Genomic DNA, 21,081 nt, shown 5'->3' with positions numbered 1-21,081 from the left:
CCCCCTGTCATATACCCATCCCCTCTACACATCCCTGCCACACACACACCCTAGACAGTCCCCAAGCCCTGATCCTCCAACCCCTGCCTCCCATAGACTTACCTGCATCCAGCTGTGAGGGCTGGTCATACCACCCTGTCTGGCTGCATGCTGGCCATGTGCATGTGTGTGCGCAGACTCACGTGATGCCCCCTGCCTCCAATGGTGTCCTGCCCCCTGAGCCCGAAGCAGCTCCTTGCTAAGACAACCTGCAAAGTGCTAGGAAATAGGAAAAATTTCAATGTTGAGCACAGCAAAATCCCGGACATTTATTGATATTTTAAAAAAAACACCTGGATTGAGATGGGAGGACCTGAAAAGAGGACACGTCCAGAAAAACCTGGACATATGGTAACTCTAGCTCTGGCCATTCCTGGACATGACATGTATGTGGAGTCCACTCCAGTTAGTCTGGGGCAGGTGCCACGTACAGTGCATCTCCTGGACAAGCTGGAATGGGTTCTGGACCTGACAGGTGGGGGACTCATGACCCCTTCCTTTTCCCCCCTGTTCCCCACACATGCTGGATCCAGTGGCCATTCTGGCTGGTCTGGAACTGAACTACATGCGGCACCTGATCCAGGACTCGTATTGCATCCAGGTCCTACCCCGGACCAGCTGGAACAGGCAACACATGTATTGGATCAGGTAAGTGGTAGGGCATCCTGGACTGGCCTCTTGCAGGTGCCACATGCAATGTGGGTCCTGGAGCAAGTGCTGCATGCAACTCGTACACAAGGGCAGGGTCTGGCCCAAGCCTGGCATGTGAGTCAACCTGAGACCCAGTTGGGGCACCAGGGGCCAGATGATGTGGCTCTGTGGGCCAAATCCAGCCTACAGGTTACAACTCAACACCCCTGTTCTAAATGGTTAGCTATATGTACCACAGAGCAATATACTGGCTGGGGTGGAGTGAAAGAAACCTGTTAGCATTTTGTGTTCTAAGTTCTTTGTGCTAGAAATCATCTGAAAATCTGTGATGAACAAACTCCATTTATCTTTTCTTATGATATAAAATAGATTTATTATGAAGTATAAAAATGTTGGTTTAACAGCAGACGTACTTTATCTCCATAACCGCAGAAGACTGTTTCATCAGCATCCTTTTCACAAGCAAAAACCCAATATTGAACTCGATTAAACAATGCGTTAATTTTAATTTAAGATATATTAAAATCTGAGAATAAAAAATAATTGCTCTCTGCATTTATACATTTTTAAAGATGAAATATGTTATATCTCCACTGAATAATAATTAAGATAAAATACCAAATACAGCTATAACCAGTATTGTTGGAGTGAAGGAAAAAAACAATAAATGATTACAAAGTTGTGAATCACCATTTATTAGTGGGTTTGTTTGTTTTTCTTAATGATCTAGGACACCAGAGTTTTACATGGATATTCTTTTGTAGAATACTAAAAATCCAAATTAATAAGAATCATTTGCAAAATGAAAAAGTAAAATGTGAAGTAGAAAGTAAAGACTGTTGTACCATATAAGCTGTGTCCTTTGATAGATGACCATAATGCTTATTGTTCCATCATCAGATTTGGCCAGTCTACGTTCACTGCAATTTGGATGGTTTAGCTCCTTCAGCTGAATGAAGCTTCCCCATTTTGGGGTAAACTAACACAAATTGGGGGGAATAGGGGGTGCTGAGGGACCTCCCAGTCCTGAGCAAATGTCTTTTTTTTCCCCCCATGTTTACACCCCTCTTCGCATAGAGTTCACACGTCTCCTAGCAAATGTCCAAAGAAGGGCAAACATCCTGTCTTTTTAAAAAATACAAAAGCTGTTTTGATCCATTGAACAAGAAACGTTATCAAAGCATAAAAGGAACATTAGATTCAGTCTGAGGTCTGGCTATAATACAGTAGCAATTGCAACCGTCAAAATCCAGAAATAAAGAAAAGCATTGTTTCGTGCTTCGTAATTACGTTAGAACGGGTAACTCAGGAACTCTTCACAAAAGAAAACAGCTTACAACAAAAGCAGACTGGTCATGTTGTCCTTTACCTGCATCAAGCCTGTTTGCTATTGTATACATATAATTTCTGCAAGGAAGCATAAACACTTTGAGGCAAACACAAGAAGGAGCAATTCAACACTAATTAGGCTTCAAGATGCTTTGAGAGACGGTATGAAATTTCAGTCAGTCTGGCCATTCTAAATCTAAAAATTCCTTTGCCTAGGAATTAATAAAGGTAGTAGGCTGCCAATAATCACAAGCTCTTCTATTTTATTTTTACGTTCCTATCAGGCACCTCCACAGAGAACGACTGTGCTTTTGAACCAGACTACGCTATTCCTCCACTCCCAATGACCGAAGGTATGCAGCACATTCGGATTATGGAGGGCATGTCCCGCTCTCTTCCATCCTCCCCCTTACTCACACATCAGTCTATCAGTGTTCGGCTCCAACCTGTGAAGAAATTAACTGGTAAGGACTTTAAATAAGTTCAGTGGGGCTTTTAAGGTCAAATGATGCAGAATCTGAGAGCTCTTTGAATAAGTTTCTTTGATCAACTCTTCATTTGTTAACTACATAGCCTGCTTGAATGACAGGATTTTGTAATTAAAGACTGATGCTTTTAGGATCAGGTTACCATAGGTAATGGGATGGATCTCAGTTTGACAGGCAGATCTGTCTGCTCTTGAAATAATGCAGTTGGTTTGACATGTTCTACTATTCCAGGAAATTTCTGATATCAGGATGTATTGTAGTGCCTGTCGTCTTGTGTATCTATTTAAGTCAGACCAACAGATGGAGACATTTAGCAATGTTAAGTAACTGTATGGACGTTTTGAATGTTAGATAAAAGATGCATCAAAGTAGGTTATGTAATTTGTTACAGCTCTTTACAGTGATTTTTCACACAGACGTGGCGGGACTTCTTAAGTGCCTGGGCAATTAGCTCTCATTTGGAAAAAAAATCAGGCCTTAGATTTCTATTGAAACCTGTTTTTAAAAGCTTATTTCTCATGTAATGTTTTCACTCAAATCTGACATTATTTACTGCCCATTGTTAAAAAGCATCAGCATAGGGAGCCACAGCTTTATTAAACTGAAACACCAGCAAGTTCTTTAGAGACAACTGTATTTGGTACATGTTTGGAGGTAAACCCTAGATGCACATTTTATTAAATAAAACTGTTTTTAGCTAGTTAAAGTTTTACAAGTAAAGTATCCTATAGAACAAGGGGAAAATGTAGCCCTGATGTTGGAATATTTTCGTTTAATTCAGCTGCATTTAGGAGGTAAATTCTGTTTGCAGTGCAGTGGGATTTTGAAGCTTCTATTAAAACTTAACTGGAGTCATAATGAAAAATGTATCTACCTTGTTGTTTTGCACCAAAACAAAATCTTGAAATGTGCAGAATGAGAATAAAATCTCTTGTTCAAAAAAAGATTCCCATGTAAGATTTCTGACCTAGCTCCTCATAGAACTGAAAGTTTGTGCAATGTTATCTTGGCTTTTCCTCCAATTTTTTTCTGTCTTTGGGCAGGTCCACAAGTGCTTGTTCACACCAATTCCCCTTTTGACACCAACAGTTATTAGGAGTTTGATGTATAAATAGACATACGTACCTAAGTATCTTTGTAAATCTAGACCCTATAGTCTGTTTGCGTTTCAAGACCCAGGCTATGAAGATCAGGATAACACTATTTCCTGACTGGAGTTTTTTCTATTTGAAATTTCTATTTCTCTTTAAATTATAAACTCTAGTTCCTGTCACAATGACACTGTGACACAGTGACACTGATCTCAGTCTTCACATCTAAGCACTACTGAATATAAATAAAAATAACTCGATCATAGATACAGTGTCTCAGCAGCTTCACACTTGACTTCTGTCTGAGAATTGTGGCTTGCAGTTTTGTCTTGCATAAGCAATACACAACGTTTCTGTTGTATTAGTTAGATGTTCTTATACTATGACATAGCATATGTGAGTGCGTTGTGTTTATCATGAGCACCAGCTTGGACTACCAGAATTGGAGACTAATTCTCCAAGTAAATTCTTATGCATTTTCTCACTAATAACTTTGCTCTTTGAGGTTAACAGAAAAGGGAAGCAAGGTAGAATCCAGTCCCTCTTTTCCATTATACTTCTGGACTCCTTTAAAAAACTTAGCTAGTACCCTGATAAATGCATGTAGGAATAAAAGAAATACCACTTTTCTCTTACTGGAGTACTGAGAATATATTTCTTTTGCAGTGTTACAAACTCAGTATGAACTTTTATAAGGGATGAACATCCCATTACATATAATTTTGCAACAATTCAGAACGCCAGATGAAGATTGCAAAGAAGCAGGGAACAAGACAGAGTACTTGTCTGCAAGGCAAGTAGACTGAGAACTCCACATACAGAGAAATAACTTTTCTTTCTGCATTGATTGACTCTGCAGATCCACTGGAACAAATCATACCCTGGAGGAAGGGTTGAGAATAGAAATAAAATATTTTTAGCGTGATTCCATTCATTTCAGTTGTAAAACTCTCGAAAGGCAGGAAGAATTACATGTTTTGGACTTCCCCTACAACATTGTTAACCATGCTGTAGGGCAGGATAGTTATTTCTATTATTTGACCTTTTGGTGACGTTTCTTGTGTGAGAGTGGAAATGCTTTTTAGTTAAGAGTTGGTGCATAAATGCTCATACAAAAATGATACCAAACATTTTATTACAATAGGGATCCCATGTGTTGAGTACTTAAATTATCGTAAAAGAATGTTGGTCTCTGTATTAATATTTGCAAGGTATTAATAATAATTGTTGCACTTATTAATATATAAATAGACATCAATATAGTTGTTAATTGTATTAACACCCAATATTAATAATATTGGTATCAATATTAATAATTGGAAGGGTCATTTGTATTCATCACTCAGAGTATTTTTGGAGAACAGATGGTTGATACATGATTTAGTAAGAATATCACCTTTGAGTTTTTTTCATTTAGCTTATAGGATTAGTTATATCTTTGGTTTAGTTAGAAGTCAGAGAATTCTTTGAGAGAGAAGTTTAGGAACTGTGAGATTTTATTCCTGCATATTAATTTTTAAATTATTCCATAACAATATTTCATGTTCAAAATATGCTTTTTCTTTTTATCTGTTGCTCTGGAGCTGGGGAGGGAATGTTTAACCAGCCAGTTATGTTTGGAGAAATATATTTCATTTGATTTTAAATTTTTAGTCTGTTCAACCTAGGATAATACTTTGTTTAGATTTCTTTATTATGATAGAAGAGATGCCTTTTTTACTAGTTGTACTATTATCTTTGAAAAGCAAAAGCGGTTTCTTTGAATAAGTTAGCTCCACTCAAGTCAAGGACAAAATAGGCCAAGATTTCACCCATGCCTTTTTCTTCTTGCTTGCCTTAAACCTAGAGGATTCAGTAAATGCCTCCGTATTAACTTTCTTTAAAAGTGAAGGATTCTAAGGCAACAAACAATAACTTTTACAATAAATTAAAATCCCATATCTCTCTCATTGAATATATTTTTCCCCTTATACCCCATACACTTTTGGTAATGCTGAATAACTTCCTCTCCATATTTCCCTGCTTTTAAAGAGACTGATGCAGAGCTACAGAGTCAAGTTAGAGATGCCCAACTTCACATCTGTACTAAGAGATCTCCAATTAGAGCCCATTCACATTGTTTTTCAGATTTCTGGCTCTCTAAGCAATGTCTCCATAGTATTTTCAGCCTTACAAACATACTCAGGGGAAGATTGGGCCTGGGGGTTAAACTTGTCTTCATTGGTGACAGTATTTGTCAGTTAGTTTGTGTGATCCAAAAGTAATGTGGTTTGTTTCAATTTTTCAAATTAGTCCATATGCCTTTATAATAAGCTTTTCTGGACAGGTGATATGTGTCTTATTTGCACTGTGTAAATATACAGCCCTGTATGCATTACCTTAAATAATAGTGAACTTTTAGTTTGTTTAGTATAGCTGTGGAATTCCCATGCTTTGTCTGTATGGTTAACAAACACACTAAGCAGTTTGCTTTCTTCTTGTTACTCTGATGCTCATTTTGCTTGCACGTAAACAGTTTATCCAGTATTTACAGTGATTGAGATGCATGTTAAAGATTCTCTTTTGTGAGGAATCAAGTTTCCCTGAAAACATATCTTGAATTTATGTATTTTTATGTAGCTACTCTTCCCTAAACAAATAATGTTCCTCACCTGCTTATGGCCTGATAGGGCCTTCATTTGCTCTGAAAGTTAGTAACTACTGTCTTATCAGTTCTCTGAGTTTCACTACCACTCTACTCTGATGAAACAAAAATGAAAATGTTATCACCTACCTCACTGTAGAGTGGACTGGTGTTGCTCTGTGATGGATAGCACCACCAGGAAGGGAGAGCATACGTTTAGGAATTAGGGTGGCCACTGACACATCCCCAGAATATAGGATAGACCTTTGGTGAATGATGACCCTTCTCAGCCAATCAGAGGTGAGGAATGGGGCCACTGCTGCCTCAGCCAATCAGCAGTGAGGAGTAGGGCCATTGGGCCCCTTGGTCAGTCAGCAGCAAGGGGCCATTACCCCCTCTGCCCTTTCCTGGCTCACTCAGAACCCCTGTCCTCCTGGCTGTGCACCACCCTACCTCTAAGCACAGCCAGTAGAATCACGAAGACAAGTGATTGACATGTATTTCTACCAATGAACTTCTGTCTGTTTCTCATTCAGAAATGGACAGGGGACAAAGGGTTTAAAAACAGGATGGTCAGGTATAAAAATAGGATCAGTGGCTGCCCTGTTGGAAACCCAGATATGGCCCTTCCTCATTTTTTCAAGGGTCAAGGTTCAACCAACTAACATGGGTTTAAGGTTATTAAATGCTGTCTGCAGTAGTAATCAAACGTGGCAGTATGTGTTACTAGCATTTTAAACAATGTCAGTTTTCTAACCTAGATGTGGCTTTTGCCTTTTGACCTTTGGAGAATGCTGTAAGTTGTGTCGATTTACCTAACGTGAAACCTATTCTTCTCTTCTCAAATCTTTGCTGTGTCTGATGCATGTATGCATGCACAAGTCTGTGGAGCTGGGAAGAAGGAATTGGATATCACAAATCAAAATAGGCAAATGGTGTAGGCCACTTCATGGACTGGAGCAGTCTCAGGCTGCCTTTTTAAGGCCTTAAAATAGGATGTTTAAATTTATTCCTTCCTCCACTGCTTTATTTCAAGTCAGCTAAAAGCCTCACTCCTCTATGAGTATGATGACATAATTGTGTCTCCATGGCTGCAAAGATATCTTCCTTCCCTCAGGAGAAATGCAAGTGAGATGCTCTGCAGATACCAGGATGAATTTCATCCTCAGGCTTTTGAATGCATATAAGGGAGTGAGGATCATAGAATCATAGAATAGTAGGACCAGAAGGGACCTGTAAGATCATCAAGTCTGATCCCCTGCCATGGGCTGGAGGTAGTTAGGCTCAAACGAGCTCAATGAGGTGCTTGTCCAGCCTCCTCTCAAACACCTCCAGGGATGGCAACTATGCCACCTCCGCTGGGAGTGCATTCCAGATTCTAAATACCCTTATGGAAAAGAAGTTTTTCCTTATCTCCAGCTTAAATTTTTCCTCAAATAGCTTGTGCCCATTGGACCCCATCCTCCTAAGAGGTGCCTTTCAGAAGAGTTGTTCCCCTAGATCTTGATATTCACTCTTGACACACTTGTAGGCAGCTATCAAGTCACCTCTTAGTCTTCTTTTACTAAGGCTGAACAAACCCAGTTCCCAGAGCCTCTCTTCATAGGACCTGTCCTCCAGGCCCCTGAGCATATAGGTGGCCCTTCTCTGTACCCTTTCAAACTTATCCACATCCTTCTTGAAGTGCAGTGCCCAGAACTGGCCACAGTACTCCAGCTGTCGTCTCACCAATGCGGAATAGAGGGGGGGAGCACCTCTCTGGATCTATTAGCCACATGTTGGCTGATGCACACCAGAGTTCTATTTGCTTTGTTGGTGACTTCATTGCACTGATGGCTCTCATTCATCTTCTGGTTAATTGTCACCCCCAACTCCCTTTCAGGTGCAGTGTCAGTCAGTGGACCACCACTCGTGTAGTCATGATGAAGGTTTTTCCTACCAGATGAAGGACCTGGCACTTGTCCCTATTGAACCTCATCTGATTGCGTTGAGCTAATAGGACCAGCCTGACAAGGTCATTCTGGATACTTACCCTGTACTCAGATGAGACCACATTTCCCCACAGCTTGGTGCTGTCCACAAATTTTAATCATTGCACTTTCTACTCCCTCATCCAAGTCATTGATAAAGATGTTAAAGAGCATGAGCCCAAGCACGGATCCCTGGGGTACACAACTCGAGATGACCCTCCAGGATGAGGCCATCCCATCGATTACAACTCACTGGGATCAGTCTCTGAGCCATTGCCAACAGTCTCTGTAGACTGGTCTAGGCCTATGCCCTCCTACTTGATCGAGAGACTCGGGTGATGCCAATCTGATTTCTGATACAGCTGTCTCCAGCTGGTAAGTCTGGTGTGGTGGAAGGGGAGGAGGCAGGGGCAGGTGCTGCCCAGGTGTGGGGACTGAGCTGTGGCTTGGGGGAGGGGGGCAGCTTCCACTGTTGCTTGCACCTGGGAAGGCACAGGGGGATGTGTGCCCCCGGATCTGCATGGGGCAGAGTGGGTGGCAGCCAGGGTTGCGTGGGGCTTTTCTCGGCACGGGCTAGGCTCGGAGTGGGTGCCAGTGGCACTGGGAGGATGCTGCATCCACCCCAAATTTCACTGCCCCCCATGTCTTCCCAGGGTGCAAGAAGAGGCAGGAGCCTTCCCCCACCTGCCACGATCCATGGCTCTGTCCCCCTGCCCTGCTTGGCTGGCACCTGCCCCCTCCCTCACTGAGGGGGCATTAATCTGCCCCCCTGCATGCCTCTTCCCTCCCCTCCCACCTCCCCTTCCACCACACCAAACGTATCAGCTGGAGGCAGCTCTCCACACTACTGGTTCTGCTCCTCGCTGCCTGAGTGCTGTGCTGTGGCTGTTCACAGCATGGGCATTTATTGGCCAAATTATTGGCCCCATTGGGCTGATATCTGACACAGCCAATTTTCTTTATAGTGGTACCGATCTCATATCAGACCAAAGGCCTGCAACTTCTAATCAAAGGCCATGCTGAAGTTTAGGTAGATGATGTCAACCACTTGTCCCATATCCAGCAGGTTAGTTACTTGGTCATAGAAGGACACTAGTTTTCTTAGGTATGACCTCCCCTTGACAAGGCCATGCTGGTTGTATCTTAATACCCTGCCAGTTACGAGCTTGTGGTTGATGGCCTTTTTGACACTTTTTTCAAAGATTTTTCCCAGGACTAAAGTCAGACCGACTGATCTATAGTTGACAGGGTCGCCCCTCTTCCCTTTCTTAAAGATAGGCACCACGTTGGCCCTCTTCCAGTTGATGGCACCACTCCAGAAATCTTCAATCAGCCTTGCCAGAGGTACTGCTACGAGGTCACTCAGTTCTTTCAGGGCTCTCAGATGTAGGTCGTGTGGCCCAGCAGACTTGAAAATGTCCAAATGTTCTAAGAATACTTTCCCTTTTTCGGGACTGATTTTATATGGACTGCTGTCTTCCCCGTATTCTCTGGGCATCTGGAATGGTTACAAGTTGCCGTCTGATTTTCAAGAATATTGATGCAAAGTAAGTGTTTAGGAGCTCTGCCTTTTTGCAGGGATCAACTGTGGGCTGCCCCTCCATATCCAGTAGCAGTCCAACAGTGGAGCTTGATTTTTTTTTCTTGCTCCCAGTGTACCTGTATAAGGACTTTTTGTTGTCTTTAATTTGGTTGCCAGCTTCATCTCTATGCAAGCCTTGGCTTCCCTTATTTTGTACCTGCAGACCTTGGCTGTATGAGTATACTCCTCTCTGGATGCTGCACCATTTTTCTGTTTCATGTATGCTTCTTTTTTCTTTTTGATTAGTTCTCTAATGTCCCTGTTGAGCCAAGTCAAGAGTTTCTTGGCCCCTTTCCCTCTCTTTGACTGCGTGGGGATGGCACCTTTTGAGCAGTGAGAACTGCCTCCTTAAGGAAACACCAACCTTCCTGAACTCCCAAATCACCCAGCCACTGGTTGCGAAGGGCCTTTCTAACTAGGCTCCTGAGTTTACCAAAGTTTGCCTTTCTGAAGACTAGGACTTCTGCTGGCAGAATTCCCAGCCTTTCGGTGGATGGTGAATCTGATCAGATTGTAACCACTGTTGCCCAGAGTACCTCCAGTCTGCAGGTTGCCTACCATGTCTTCCCCTTTGGTCAGCAACAAGTCCAGAGTAGCTTTATCCCTTGTCAGTCCCTCCACAGCCTGTCAAGAACAGGTTGTCTATAGTTGCCATGATGTTGATTGACCTACCGGAGTTGGCTGAATGGTCTTCCCAACAGATGTCGGGGTAGTTGACTATCAAATCTTTAGTGCTGGCTACCTCAGTCAGTTCCCTGGAGAATGCCTGATCGCTCTCCTCTTGGTAGGGAGGCCTACAGTAGACTCCCACCGTCAGGTCCCCTTTTCCTGAGCCCCACTTGTATCTTGACCTAGAGGACCTCAAGGGGCCTCCCCATAAACTCAAACGTGACCTGCAGGGATGGGTATCGCTCTTCCAGATAGAGCGCCACCCCTCCACCCTTCTTTCTGACCCAATCCTTCCTGTAGAGCCTATAACCCTCAATATCCACTGCCCAATCATATGAAGGGTTTGAAGGATGAACATCACAGGAAGCAATGAGATAAGAGTGTCCATCTAGTCATTTATCGTATGTCTTTGTGCTAATTTGAGTACATTCACTTATGCTTTTAGCAAAGAATATTTTAATACTTTGGAAAACAAATATAATAATTCTCTCAGTCTATTTCCCACTTGTCAGAACCATTAATATGGTTAGTAGTATGATTTCTCAGTATATAAATGAACTTTAGCATTTTCTAATGTTGAGATTTTTGATAGCCAAGCCATAAAAATTCATGAAAATAAAAAGGACACCAAAAGTAAGAGTCTTCCTTTAGAAAATTACAGCCACAGTGCCTGCCTAATTCTAAATCATCTCAGAGGCATTTAGTGAAAAATTAACTTTTTCCAAGAACAAACACAGTAGTGTGTTCCAAGTCTTTTCTGATGATGCCTCCCCCCCCCCCCCACCTTAATGGACTTTCTTAAGATTTGCATTTAAATCTGACTTTTTCACAGCAGAATTAAAGGGCACATTCTCATATAGACTGTTTCCTCTTTGTAAAACCATGAAGATGTACCACCATATTGACAAATACCATGTGAAAGACATACCGTAATCACAACACATGTTTAAAGGGCTGCAGTATTGTCAGTGTCTAAATATTTATGATTATGGAGACCAGTCTTCAGTAGCAGCTAGGTTTCATCGTTTGGTTAAGCAGGAAAGAGAGGGTGAGTGAACTGAAGATTAGGCTCCTTCCGTGCTCCATACAGCCATGACTCTGGGGGGGAAAAAATTTTTTTTTCTTCATTCTGCCTTCCCCAAACAAGGTGCGTACCTTATTTGGGCACATATGGTATGCACGTAATACACTAAATAGCAGTGATTGTTATTATCTTTTAACTTGTTGCATATTTGGGGTCAGGAAGGAATTTTACCTTATGGTCAGATTGGTACAGTGTGTAGGGGTTTTTGCCTTCCCCTGCAGCAGGGAGTGTGGCCCTCTACCCAGGACCTCTTCAGCATATATTGACAACATTTTATAGAAGCAGGACATTGGCTGTTGTGGTTCCCCTGTTTTGCCTATGGCAGGTTAGATCTGTGTTGTGTCAGGGTTGACAGTAGTCTTATGTAGAGTTTAGATGGTGGGTTGTATAGGAAGGTTTGGATAGGGATGGTCCTGCCTCAGGCAGGGGGGTGGACTAAATGACCTCTGGAGGTTCCTTCCAACCCTACTTCTCTATACTTCGATGATTGTCTTCTGACTCCTAATATGTAAGAGTGAGTACTGAGCTAATTGATGAGGAGCTTCCACTGAAAATCCAGATTTCCAGTGTTTAGTGTCTATACTGTTTGAAAACAAAGAGCCTGAGCAGTGCTATACAAGCTGGAAACCCCAGATGAAAGGATTTGACAAGAACTATAGAAACAGTTCCAAAGAATCTCTTCCTAATATGGAGAAGGTTATCAAGGTATCTTACAAGTTTTAACATACTATGTTTATGTTTGCACATTTGACATGAGCAACAGTTTATTTTTCTGATGTGTTTGACATTTCAGAAGTAAATAGAACTTTTTAAAGTAAAATAGTAATTAGTTAAGATTCTAGATCAGTACATACAAACTTAATCTTAGTGGCCTGGCTCCTTAGATGCTTTCAAGAGGCAGTGGGCAGTACCCAAAGTTCTCTTCTTGGTGTCCTCCCTTGAAAACCTATGTATGAAACTTTGACCTGTACTTCTGTTCCTGTTTCATCATCTTTTATCCCAAGAATTCAGTTATACATTTATTGGCCTCCCTGCAGTCATTTAGGGGGGGCTTATAGTTCCTTGTGGGCCTAGGCCCATTGCAAACCTATAACAACTAGCTCTGTCTCTGACAGTGGTAAGTTATGGATGCTGTAGAGGAATTGTATATGAACAGAGCATATCAAGAGTAATCCAACATCTGTCATAACCTCCCTGGCATCAACCATCATTGGTTTAGGGATTTCACAGGATAACATCCCTGATTGTCCCGTTTTCTAGATCTCAGTAGACCTGTCCTTCATGGCTCTGTCTAAGAAATATGAGAGACGGTCTCTGTTTTTTACGTTAAGTCATTTGGGCTAAGTACAGACAGTTAAAAAGCCCGAGGCTGAATCAATTCAGTCTTTGCAGGTTAGTTAAAATTGCATAGATTGAACTGAGAAGCAAGTGAACAGACATTCACTTTTAATTCTGGAAATGCAGCCACATACCTGTGGTAGCTCAGGCCAGAAGCTGGGGGGCACTAGAGCACAACTTCCAGCCTGCCGTCTACTGCCAAAGGGAAGGGAGAAATGTTGGGAGAGAAGACTTTGGAGGCTTTTCCTCCCCTCCCTGCTCAAGCTGGTGGGGAGGGGGCTGGCCAGGCCCCAGCCAGCTCACTAAGTAAGATGGGGGGGTTTAAACCCCCACCATAGCCTGCACCAGTCTCAGCCAGGGTATGCAGGGGGGCAGGAAGCAGCCCCAGCCAGGCTTTTTCCCTGCTCCCCGTTTGAATGGAGAGTTGGGAGCATGGTCAGACCCTGGCTTGGACCGGCCCACTGAGGAGGAAGGGGGCTTTAAACCCCATCCCTCACCCACATGGGACCCCAGTCAGGGTCTGTCTGGTGAGGGTGGAGCAGCCCCTGACAGGCTTTTCCTCATTCTCCGCCCCCACCAGGCAGACCCCAGCTGGGGTGCCATGCAGGCAGGGGAGGGGATTTAAACCCTACATCCGCCCCCTCTGCCTCATTGTGCCACTCTGGCCCAGGGCCTTGCCATGCTTTCCACTTGAACAGAGAGCAAGGAGAAGTCTGTCAGGAACTATTTCACCTCAGCCAGGCAGACCCAGCTGGGGTCCCATGTAGGTGGGGGAATGGGTTTAAACCCCACTCCTCCTCCCCTACCTCCAGGTGCCAGACTGGGGTGGGGCCTGGCCATGCCCTCCACTCTCCCCTCAAGCAGCAAAAAGCCTGTGAAGGACAACTTCCCAACCCTGCACCCTGCCAAGTGGATCTCATCTAGGTTTCAGACCCAGGTTTGTCCCCCACCCTCTTCTCAGCCAGCCAGAGCAGCGATAGTGCTCTGGCTAGGGAGCAGAGGGGCAGGGCAACCATGCTCTGCTGGAGCAGACAGCACTGCCCAGGGTTGCAAAGCCTCCTGAGATGCTGGGGGACTGTGAGTTAACTTGAACCAGGAAGGAGTCTGGGACAAAAGTTCCATAAACCGGTTTGACCTAAATCAGTTCAGGCTGATACTACATACAGACAGGTTTGTCTTAAACTTGTTTCAGCCATTTTGAAAACAGGTTAAGTGCACTGATATTCTGTTGTGTTACAGATTTGAACTGGTTTTCGATCACTTAAAATGGTTTATGTGTAACTTCTGTCCCTAGCCTTGCTGCATGCCCCATTTTATAGTGAAACACTACCTTTGTGAGTTGACAATATTGTTACAACTACTTCATACTCATAAATAAAAGTACAAGTGGAACAGGTCAGTGATAGTTGTCTCAACTTTTTTATGTTTCAACTTAAGTTATAAACAAACACATTGAAATATAAGATAGTTTTTAAAAAATGGTATTTTCCCTTTACCATGACATGAACCATTTAGGCCTCCTACAGCAGTTGATGATATCTAAAGCATGTGAAGAAAAGTAAGAAAATTGTCTAGAACCAGCGATGTCCTGAAATGTTATAAGGGAAATGTAAAGCCATGAGCTTAAGACTTGACAGAAAGAAAGCTTTTAAATTTCCAATCATGCAAATGAGACTCAGAGCAATTTATCAAAATTATGATGGGCAGCTGTTTTATGGGCATAGCATTTTAACATACTGCTTACAATATGAAAGCGCTGATAGACTATAGGCAGTGCTTTTTCTTGTTAAAGAATTTAAACGTTGATAGTAAGATTCATAAATGTCAGGTTGTACTCACTAAATTTGGGCCATGTTTTCTATATATATTAAATCATTGGCATTGTAATTTTTGTTTTGTAATTCAGAGTTATCCTTTGATGAGATTTCAATGTCTGTGGGTGAAATGAACCATCTTAGGAAGGTGGAATCAGTGTCTTGCTACCCACTTATGAACAGTGGCTATCACACTTCTATATGTTGTTGCTATCATCTGAAGATAGAAGTTATTATATGGATGATTATTATCATGTAATACAGCAGTGCTTGTGGGCATGGGTGAATCTTGGATTTAAAAAAGGGGGGGTGCAAGTGGTGTGGTGTACCATCACCTATAACGTAACAGACTTTTTTTCCAGGTAAAAAGAAACTAGAAGCTTTACTAATATGCTAGGGTCCTAGGGCTATATTACTCAGTTTAAGACAGAAACAAAAACATAACTATTAGAATGTGCATTAATTTGCTATATCATTATTAGTGTTCCACATTCTCAGTTTTTATTTAAAAAAAAAAAAAAAATCCAGGGAATTTTTGGGGGTTTATCTTTGAATCATGAAAACCAGGATGAAATCAGGATAAAAGGAAGAAAAGGGAAAAAAATCAGTTTAAATTGGGGAAAAATTGGCAGGGAGGGAAGGAGGGAGTAAGGATGGGACTGTGAAAGGGGAGGGGCACAGTGCAACCTGTCAGCTGCTCCCGGAGCCTCAGCACGGAGCAAAGCGGGGGGAGCTGCCAGTGGGTGCAGGGTGGGGGGGGTGGCATGGCTCTTGCTGCCACAAGCCCTCTGAGAGGGCTGCCGGCTGCAAGGCCTGTGCCGAGCTCTTCCCAGGGGGTGCATGCCCCTGGATCATCTGTAGGAAGCACATGGCACCGTGCCCTGCCTTTCTTCCCTGGCAGCATTCGCATTCTTTTCCCCTGCTGCAGCAGCCTGCTGGTGGGCTGGACTGGCATTTAGAGGGAGTGGGGAGTGGCACGCAGCCAGATGTGGAGGGTGGGGGGACCCGATCCCAGCACCTCCCACCCCGCTTGGGATCACAGCCGGGAGCCCCGGACCCTTAGGCAGCGAATATTTCATTTCCTCATCTTAATCCTAGGCTTCCCTGAAGCAGCTATCCTGCTTCATTGAATGAAGAAGTTACACTTAGAAAATGGAGAGAAAACAATGTGGAAATAGACTCCCATTATGGAATGGGTGTAGCTGTGCATTCACAGTCATTCTTACATACCTGCTGTATTGCTGTGCTGTTCAGTTCTTTTGAATGAGTGTAGACCTTCAGATTTGTTAGCAGAAGATCTTCTTTTATTGCCTTGCAGGCTTGTTCTGTCCTCTTTAGTGTTTGCAGCATTTCAGTGTTAGTGTCATCTCTAAATTGGATTACAGTTCAACCGATACAGAGAAAAAAAATGCAGCATCTGGAAGGGGAAAGAAAGAATGGGCTGCTTGTTTTTCTCTTTTGCTTATTTAACTAATAAAGTATCTGGAAGCCATGAATCTTGCACAGGGATGTTACTAACTACAGCAGATTTGTGTGAATACTGACAGATGCTTTATTGTTGCAACAGAATCAAATCCATGATGTCCAATTTAAGAACTACTGAGATAGAACATGATGCAAGTAGGAGTTATATTTTTAGATCATCTTATAATAAATGCAGAGTTACTTTAGAGTTTTGCTAAAATAGCTGAGACAAAAATCTGGTTCTTGGATCTAGTCAGTTAAGTTGAGGAAGCTGCTGTATTGGGAGTACTTTGAATGCAGTAGTTTGTTCATTAATCTTTGTATATTTATTAGCTCACTATTTGCATTTTAAAGGCTCATAGGCAAAACCTGACTTACCATCCACCCTTTCCTTTCCAGTTTTTCAGTTAGCATGTACATATGTACCTGTGTTGGGGAGAGGCATATTTCCTAGTCTTATAGCTAATGTTAACATTTAAGATTGTGATTAATCAAAAATATCAACAAGGTCAGTCACTTAATGAGAACCCTTACATCATAGAAGTAAACATAATACAGGTCAGGAAACAGATGTCCATTCCAGAAGGTCATCAGCAACCATGGAGAAAAAGGAGGAACACAATGTGGCCTATGGGGCTTTCTTTCATATTTTGTTCCTTTTTCATTTTTTTATTCCCATCTTCTAATTCATACCTCACCAGCAGCGTGGCAGAAAGGTTTTGAATATGGTAAGGTGGCTTGGTGAATAGATTCAGGATGAGAGGTCCAAGTGTAAAGAAGTATGGTTTAAATTTAGCCAGGAAGAATTCTTTTCAGACTTCGGCAAAAGCTATTTCTGGAAACTTCAGAGGGTAGAGGCTCATAAGGATTGGTGCTAGTGGTGAATGTGAGCTGAGGAGGTAACTATAATAGTTGCAGGCATCCCATTCAGTCAGTAAGGTGCTGAAAAGGTGAAAAGTGTTGGCACTGGATTTGTGACCCAGGTACCTACCTTGTTCCAGGAGGTCCCAAACCCTCAGACCAACCATGACCTCTCCTTTTGATAACAGGCACATTTTATTTATACACAGTGATAGCAGATAAGAATAATGCAAACAGTTCTATATCTACCAGTCCCAGAGCTGTCATGGAGAGAAGATGCATCTGGCCAGTATGCAAGCTTCACCCTGAGGTTCTTTCTGAATGTCAAATATCAGCACTGGAGGTTGAAGGTCGAGCCCCCCTCCCCTCCAGTGGAATGGGTGAGAAGGACTGGTGGTGTGCCCTCTGTCCATGGTGGCCTCGGGTTCCCCTCTTGGGGACCCTCTGCTGCTCTAAAATCCTTCCTTTTGTATCCTTCCTTCCCATTAATGACTCTTCATTCCTGGGCCTTGTTGACTGGTCTCCCTGCGTTCATCATACTGTCCAGGTTCTGTCTCGTCAGCATTTTCCTTTGTTTCACAAACTCATCACATGCACACATCCTAATTTGGCTATTTACCAGTTTCTCCTAATTTGATCTGTTTACTAAAGCCAGAAACCCCAAGGGCTGTGCAGTTTAGCACTATGACCTAATGCCACCTTATCTCATGTTATGGGACAGCGTGGTACATGTCTTCAATTTCCTAGCCTGTGTCTTTACTGGTTTTAGACACAGTGGGCCTTGAAGGAAACTTTGTCACCAAACAGGCTTATAGAAAACAGTTAATCCTTGTCATTCCCCTGGACCTTGGTTCTAATGCATATCTACTTTACCTAAAAGCCAGTTCTGAAAAGCAAACCTCTAAATACCATTTTCTAGCAATCAAAAGGTTATCAGATTGTAGCTGAAGACACAGATGGGGTGATGGCAGAATGTTAAAGGATGGAAGAGTCCAGAGTCTAGTTTAGTTACTCTACTGCCTTATAATGTTATCTTTGCATTACTAAGGACTATGGGACAGAATCCAGAGTATATTTTGAAGATGTGAAATATTTTGAAGCCTAAAAAAAACTTTTCAGCAGAAACAAAAGGACAAAACAAGTTTCCTTCTGAAAAAGGAAAAAAAACCTGGAGCAATGCCAAATTCAACTTTGTGTAGTCTTCATGTTGCCTAATATTAAAGAAGGTTAGCTAGTGTATGTGGGTTATTCAGATTATGTGAAGCTTGAATCTTACCTAAAAGGAATTATCTCCCAATCCTTTTGCAAATAAGTTTATTTTTTTAAAATACTCTGCATTGTAGTCTGAAACCAAGACTGCCCTGGGATGTTTAGAACTACTTTTGCTTCATGCTGTCATCCTATGAGTTTTCCTTTTCTGTAGTGAAAAGGCTAAGAATGGAGTATGCTTTTTTCCAGAAGAATGACATATTTTAAAAATGACTTTAATTTAAAATTACAATTATTGATCTTATGGCCAAGAATTGTAACAGAAAATGCAAAAGCAGGCTCAGAACAGAATCACATTTCATTATATCTTAGTCTGATTTAGTGCTTTCTGTTGTTTTTTTCCAGTTACCAATGTTTCCTTGAGATGCAGATAAACAATATGCCATTTGCTGTACTTGGTATAATTTGAAAGCTCAACATGCATCTGTAATGAGGTGTTATTGTTCTTCATTAATTATGTCATTCCAGACAATTTACTGACAGATCAAAAAAGGTCTTTCCCCAAAAAGCATGGAATACAAAAAATCCTAAGAAGTAAATAGTACACATGGGGTGTGTCTATACATGCAATTAATGTGAATCAGTAAACCCTGGAGCAATTTGAACTGAAGCAAACTACTCCTGGGCATAGCATCTGCACATGTGCCCATGACAGCAGCAATTTGAGCCGGGACAGAGCAGATCTGGCCTGGCAGGAGGCACAGGAGGTCAGCACCAGGCTCTGGGTGGTAGCTGAGGGACTGGCTGGGGCACAGGGGTACTGAAAATGCAGAAACATGTGACAGGCAGGAGTCTAGCCCCTGTCTGGCTGGGCTGACCAAGTGCAATGTATGCCCATGGTCAGCATCTACATGTGCGTTTAATCACAGTAAATTACCCTGGCATAAGATAGTACCCCAACAATACTATCTTACAGCAATGTTAATTAGTTTACTGCCACCTAATACTATCACATGTGTAGATAGTAACAATTTTCTCTACAGCTAATTACTGTACTCCACAGTAAAGCACATGTGTAAACATGGCTACTGTGTAGTTAAATGCTACCTTAAGGGCAAGATTCTTCCTCTCCCTGCACAAGTGTCAGCATGAATTTGTACTTGCCCTGTTTACTCAAATCTAAGAGTACCCTGAATTTAATACAATCCCCCAATAATTTGATTGTTTATATGGAAAAAGAATACATTGTTATAATTTTCCAGGCATAGAATTCAATTTTTGGAGGGCCATCTTGAATTCATTCCCTCTACCTCCACTTCCCACTGCTACAGCAGGGAAAGCAGTGGCTGGGGATGGTGGTGAGTCAAGTAGCTAGAGGGTTAGGTGCCCCCTTTGCCCTCTGCCCCTCCACCCCAACATCTTCCCCCTGCAGGTATCCTGCCCCTCAGTCACCTCTTCCCTCTCCATCTCCTCACAATCTCTGCCCCTTCCCTCCACTCCCCAGTCTCTGCCTTCCCCCTGCCACACCTCCTGATCTGCCTTTTCGCCTCCTCCACTTACTGTTAGATGCTGCTTGGGTTGTGTTCCCTCCCTAGAGAGCAGCATGTTGCTGCTGTTTGGCTGGGAAAAGGCCATGTACCAGTGTCAGCACTACTGATTGCCAGGCAGGGACATAGATCCATGTGCTCCATTCCCAGGGGGGAATCCAGCCTGAGCTGGAGCTGAGCTGCACCTACAGTAATGGGGAGAAGGGAGCAAGTGGAGTAGGAATGGGGGAACAGGAGGCTGCTGTGGATCTGTCTGTGGCCCTGACCCAGGCTCAAGGCCAGAGTCAGAGCCACAACAGCTCTGTACCTCCACCTCTTCCCTCCCCCTGTGATTTATATACAAATCTGAAGTGGCTTTTTTCCCCCATACTGAAGGGGAGAAGGGGTGGAAACTTATCTTAAACTTGAGTAAATATTGTATTTTATTTAACCAAAACTTTATATATTGTAGGATTACCTTGGTGCAGTTTTTCCATCCTTATTTTCTCCTACAACTTTCTTCTTTTAAAATTTTTTCCATTTAAAAAAATTATTTTTCTTCAATTACTTCCTTTTGCTTGTCGCCATGGAAAAGAAATTTCTACTGTAGAATATATACACATTGTAGTATGCAGTGTAGTGCAGTGAGACATAAGTGAGCTTGAAATGAACTTTCCTGGATGCAGGAAACAATCTTGCTTCTCAGCAGGATAAATTAGCCTTTACAAGGGATACACCATGTTGCCATGGGTAGACTATGTCTGGGTTATGCTATAGCTTGCAATGTGGACATATCCTGGGATTATTCAGACAGCAGACAGCAGTGGTTACAAGTATCCTAGCCCCGTGTTATTCTTTTGTTAACATAGGTGCTACTCCTTCTCCTTCATCTGATTGACAGTCCAGGATTTTTTCCTCTTAAAAAGCAATTAACAAAAAAAGAAAATCCTAAGCCAGTGATTCTGTCATGTACAGTGATGGTAAGCTAGGTATGCCTGGTCAACGCAGAGGCTGTAGTTATTAGGGGTGTGCAAAACAGGCTGTATTCCATTCGGATTCAGCCTGAATTGGGGACAGTGATTCGATTTGTTGATTCGGATCACTGTCCTTATTCGATTTGGTCAGATCTGAAGATTTGATGCTGTTTCAGCAATTCGGCCATAGACACAGCTTTAAATGTTTTTTCTACATACCTTGAGGTACTAGGCACAGCTCATGAATGCTGTGATGGTGGGGCAGATGGAGTGTTCCACAGGAGTGCAGGGGGGGCCCTCCATGTGTTTGGTGGTGGACCCCCCTGTGTCTCTTCAACTTGGCAGTCGGCTGCAAAGGGACCCTGGATG

General features: G+C 42.6%; 1 protein-coding gene across 8 annotated transcripts in view; it reads left to right on the top strand.

The window, feature by feature from the left end:
- Positions 1–21,081, top strand: part of TANC2 (tetratricopeptide repeat, ankyrin repeat and coiled-coil containing 2) — a 654,191-nt gene that overhangs the window by 234,942 nt on the left and 398,168 nt on the right. For 7 of the 8 annotated variants that reach the window (XM_019548478.1, XM_019548477.1, XM_019548476.1 and 4 more), the window contains one exon: positions 2,304–2,483. In XM_019548478.1, coding sequence (XP_019404023.1) covers positions 2,304–2,483 — 180 coding nt within the window. The remainder of the gene's footprint in view (positions 1–2,303; positions 2,484–21,081) is intronic. The other variant, XM_019548480.1, reaches the window with a different exon arrangement.

Source organism: Crocodylus porosus, unplaced genomic scaffold (assembly GCF_001723895.1).
Source record: "Crocodylus porosus isolate Cpor-Errol unplaced genomic scaffold, CroPor_comp1, whole genome shotgun sequence".
Classification (NCBI taxonomy): Eukaryota; Metazoa; Chordata; order Crocodylia; family Crocodylidae; genus Crocodylus; species Crocodylus porosus.
This window is presented reverse-complemented; position numbering and strand designations above follow the sequence as displayed.